This window comes from Arachis ipaensis, chromosome B1, assembly GCF_059453495.1.
Source record: "Arachis ipaensis isolate K30076 ecotype BB chromosome B1, ASM5945349v1, whole genome shotgun sequence".
Taxonomy (NCBI): Eukaryota; Viridiplantae; Streptophyta; class Magnoliopsida; order Fabales; family Fabaceae; genus Arachis; species Arachis ipaensis.
The window spans coordinates 24,371,213-24,376,004 of NC_142436.1; the positions used below are offsets into that span (position 1 = coordinate 24,371,213).

At 41.4% G+C, this 4,792-nt stretch overlaps 1 protein-coding gene across 1 annotated transcript; it reads right to left on the reverse strand.

Annotated features, from left to right (window-relative positions):
* Window positions 1-1,196: 1,196 nt before the first annotated feature.
* On the reverse strand, window positions 1,197-4,323 carry ARA12 (Subtilase family protein). The gene has a single exon (XM_016330285.3). The coding sequence runs from the start codon at window positions 3,827-3,829 to the stop codon at window positions 1,562-1,564; it is 2,268 nt and encodes a 755-aa protein (XP_016185771.1). The 5' UTR covers window positions 3,830-4,323; the 3' UTR covers window positions 1,197-1,561.
* Window positions 4,324-4,792: the final 469 nt, after the last annotated feature.

Below are 4,792 nucleotides of genomic sequence, written 5' to 3' on the forward strand. Positions count from 1 at the left end.
GAATGAATTTGGGTGTGGACCACCATTTGAGCTTAGGTTTGGTTTTAGGCAGATTTCTTGCTTTTCTTTTATATGGTTCAACAACTTAATGAATCAAGGTTTGTTCAAGTTGAATTTGATATTGGGCTTGAGTGTGTGGACTAGTTTCAGTTAAATTAATTCTTGCACACTAAACAAAACGAATCACACAAACGATTGGATAATAATCCAATAATGTTTAGTCATCATCTTGATCATAATTTAGTTCTATAAACTCAACCGTATTCGATGAACGGATAAATACACTCAAGGATTTTTTGTCGGTGAACTTTACACCTCTCTTTTGTTTTTATGAATAAATTAAAGCAATGCACTAGCACTAAAAAACTCTTCTTTTCACTAGCCATTGTAAAAATGACACTCTTCTAAACAATTAGCTTCACTTAGTATATATATAGAGTCGTAGCTCTTCATAAACTGTGGTTAGAGTAGAGCGATTTATGTACAAACTTAACTCTTTATAAACTATAATAGGGATTTTACGGTTTATGTGTATTTATAAAAAGTAATAGGATTTATACGGTTTATATAAAGTTGTAATAGGACTCATATATAATGAGTTTGAAACGGTTGTATTTGCGTAAATATAAACTCTAATTATTTTATTTTAGTAAATTATCCAATATATTATATTTCTAAATTTATTTTAAAAATATAAATTTTGATTAAAATTAAACCCGCCAATATATAATAATATTTAAATATATCTAAATCTATTTCAAAAAATATTTTTTATTTTTAATTAAAATACAATTGAATATAAGAAGTACATGTAACAAATATCGAATTAATATGGTGTCCGAAATGTATCACGCTTACACTACACGTCAAATTATCAACATGATGTCATGATGTCCCTGCTTCATATATTACAATGATCTCAATACATGCAACGCTTTCAGCAACTTGACTTGAATCGATTTTTTTCATGAAGTTCGGTTTCAATGATGATCAGTCCATTTAGGAATAACCATTTTTTACACCAGTATTTGGTCAATATGGGTGATTGGTTGTAGACTTATAAGAGATATCAGTATAAAATTTTGAAGACTAGTCAACAGATTGATACAACTAGCGTGAATGTAAAATAATTAAAATCACTTCCAGGCAAAATAGGAAAAGCAAGACTTCTAAATTATGTTGCCAACAGTAGAATGGGACTCAATGCCAGTGTAGTGTGGTCACATGTTCTTTAATGATTATAACGGTGTACTTGTACTAATCAACAACCCAGACAAATTTCTCCACCCTAGCCAATTTGCCATTTCCCCCAGGCAACAAACACAACGACCCAAACTATAAAAACATAGGTCCCACCTACAAATTAATTTAAAGCTGCTTTTCTTTTCTTTTTTCATTCACTAGATTCAAACAAATAAAAATATTAATATATTATATTTATAAAATTATAAAATTAACCACTAGCCAATCAAGACACCCCTCTTCGAGTGAGTGATGAACCTTTGATCAACATTAGACCTTCGTTTTTTGACTTTTTTCTTTTTATTTTTTTCCTAACAACTTAAAACCAACTAATTGAGATTGGGCTTCCAACCACAGTTTTCCCATCCGTCCATTCTAACCGTCCAAAGGCATTACCATGTGGGGACGCACCAGATGAAGTGAACGTTACTGTATACGACTTTTTCTCCCCCTCTTTGAAGCTCAACACCTGCGGCACAATCGATACCTTCACCAATGGGGAATCTGACGTCACAGAAGCCTTGAACGTTGCTGCGGGTCCCACGTTAGTGAGGGTCCTCGTGTGCTTCACCGCACCCGTTGATGATTCAAACACCACACCAAACGAAGGATAATTGAGATCGGTCACACTGTAAGCCTTTCCCGCGTCGCACTTGAAATTTCTTCTCGCAACGCTTTGGATCTCACCTTCGGTGTAGTTCAAAGCACATAAGAAGCCTAGGTAGTCTTCAGGGGTTAGATCATAGACGAGTCCAGGATTAAGGGCCGCCACGGGGTCCACGTGTCCAGATCCGTGATCGAACGGAGTAGATGGCTTTCCGGTGGCGCTGTCTTGTAATTTTTGGCCGTTCTTGTAAGCCGTGTATGCCGTTGTCATGAGAGCCGACCGAACCGCAGCTGGGCTCCATTCAGGATGAGCCGATTTGACCAGCGCAGCTAAGCCACTCACGTGAGGACACGACATTGAAGTGCCGGAGATGATGTTGAAGTCCACGCGCCTGTTATCAACGGCTAAGCCTGTGGGACCCACCGCCCTGGACCAACCCGCTAAGATGTTGACACCCGGTGCGATCAGATCAGGCTTCAAGATCTGTTGCGTTAAACCATTGGGGCCACGGGAACTGAACGCCGCCACCACCGGCGACGGCTGGATCCCTACCTTAGTCCCTTCAAAATCGATCTTCACGGTTGGCTTAGCGTCAGTAAAAAGATACTTCTTGACGGCGTCTCCGGCTTTCTCACCTACCGCCGTCGCCGGAAGTAGGTGCGCGTCAGCCACAAGCTCTTCGCCGTTGGCAGCGGTGTTAGCCAGCACCATTCCCAATCCTCCAGCAGCCTTCACCACAGCACCTTTCTGAACCCTGGCGCTAACTCCTCTTTCACACAACACGATTTTCCCGGCAACTTTCTCCGGCGATAGTGTTCCCACCATGCACAAGTTTCCATTCGTCGCGTTGCTTGCATTGCCAGCGTAAACAAACGGTAATGGAGAATCAGGTAAAGCGTTACCTCGATACAAGGAAACACCAGAGAAGTTGAGCCCGTTACCGAGGCTAACGTACGCCGGAAAATCACGATCAAGTGTACCCGCGCCCACGGTAGTGATCCATGGTGCCACATTGGAGAGACTCGAAGGACTGGGACCAGCGTTTCCAGCAGAACAAGAAATTAGAATCCCTTTCTCCATTGCAGCGAAGGATCCAATTGCAACACTGTCTCTGTAATAATCAGAGCTTCCACCACCAAGGGACATAGAAAGAACGTTAACGTTATCCTGAATGCCCCTATCAATGGCGGCGAGAATATCAGAGCTGAAACACCCTCCGATCCAGCATACTTTGTATGCCGCGATTCTAGCGCGCGTGGCCATCCCACGCGCCGTCCCCTGTGCGTAGCCAAAGAGGCTGGCGCCAGTTACAACAGATCCCGCGGCGGTGCTGGCGGTGTGGGTCCCGTGGCCGTCATCGTCGCGAGGGGACTTAGACTCTTTAGTCACATCGATTGGACCTAGCATGGCTTCGTAGCCTTTGGCGAAGAATCTCGCTCCTATGAGTTTTCTGTTGCAGTTAGAGGCAGTGAAGTTGGTTCCAGTTTCGCACGTGCCTTTCCACGTGCTGGGAACGGGTCCGAGCCCAGTGTCGTCAAAGCTCTTGCTCTCTGGCCAAACACCGGTGTCGAGAACTCCGACGATGACGTCACTGGAGGAATCCGACGCCGGAAAAAGATCCGAGCTCTTGTCAAGGCCCAGGAACAACGGAGTCCTCGTGGTGTGGAGTTCGTACTTTGTCTCCGGAAGCACGGCGAGGACACCGTCCTGTGCCTCTAACAAACGAGCTTCCTCCTCCGTTAACCTGGTGGAGTACCCATGGATGGCGTTCTCGTAGGTGTAAAGCATTTCCGCCGATTCGGAAACGGATTTGAGAGAGGAAGCGTACCACTCGGCGTGGTGCTCGAAGCTCTCCGGCATCTGAGATTTCGCCACGTGGACTATGTAGGTGGTCTTCTTGTTCGCCGAAGTTGCCCCATGGCAGAGAGCAACAAAGAGAAGTAAGAACACTGCAAGAGACGCTTTACGAGGCGTGCCCATTTTTCTGTGTTTTGATGAGTAAAGTAGCAATGGAATAGAAATAAGAGGGAGAAGCAGGTTTTTTATGTGTGTGTGATTGTGGTGTGAAAAAGGGAAGCGGTGGGTGGTTGTCTGCTTCTCTTGAATTATTGCATTGGAGACAAAAAGCAGGAGGAGGAAAGAGAAAATGAGTGAGTGATGAGTGGGGAAATTGTAGTAGCTGTATCCTGTATGTGTAGTAGTGTAAGACAATTGGGCCTTGCTTTCGCATGTGCGTTTACCACCGTTTCTTTCTCCACTACTGCAAGCCCATCACTTGAGAGTGTCCCGTCATTTTATTTTAGAGCACTGATAGGATTATTTATCAACTATATCCAATAACTATAAAATATCTTTCCTTCTCATCTTTAATAAACTATCCAATAATCATAATATTGTAATGTAGTTATGTGGTTTATCGAGAGAGGAGGGTTAATGGTGGTAGTGGGAATGATGATGAGAATATTTTGAGATTTTTGAATAACTTTTTAATATTTTTGTCATATAAAATTCGTTATATATTTTTATGAGTAGTTTTATTCGTATTTTGAATATTCATAGATAAATTTTTTTATGTTTTCCTTATCTTTAATAAAATTATAATTATTGGATATAATTGACAATAGAGTTGTAATATAAATTAGTTTAGTTATAATTATTGGATATAATTGTTAATAGAGTTGTAAATATAAGTTGATTTTATAATTTTTTTTTTGTTCGATATGATTGATTTGTTTTCTAAGCTTTATATTAGCTGTTTTGCAGATTAAAGGCTCCACCACTAGTTGGGCGCTTTAAACAGGGTTGCGCAGGCTTTCAATCACTAACTGCATAGTCCAAACGTTAACTTCGTACACCAATTTTTGACCTACTACCTTGAATTCCCGCAACTGTGTCTTTTAGCGGATATGTTATTGGAAATTAATTAATTAATCGATATTTGAT

Excerpts from the sequence above, each read along its gene's own strand:
- ARA12 (XM_016330285.3), bottom strand. The coding sequence starts at position 3,829 with ATGGGCACGCCTCGTAAAGCGTCTCTTGCAGTGTTCTTACTTCTCTTT.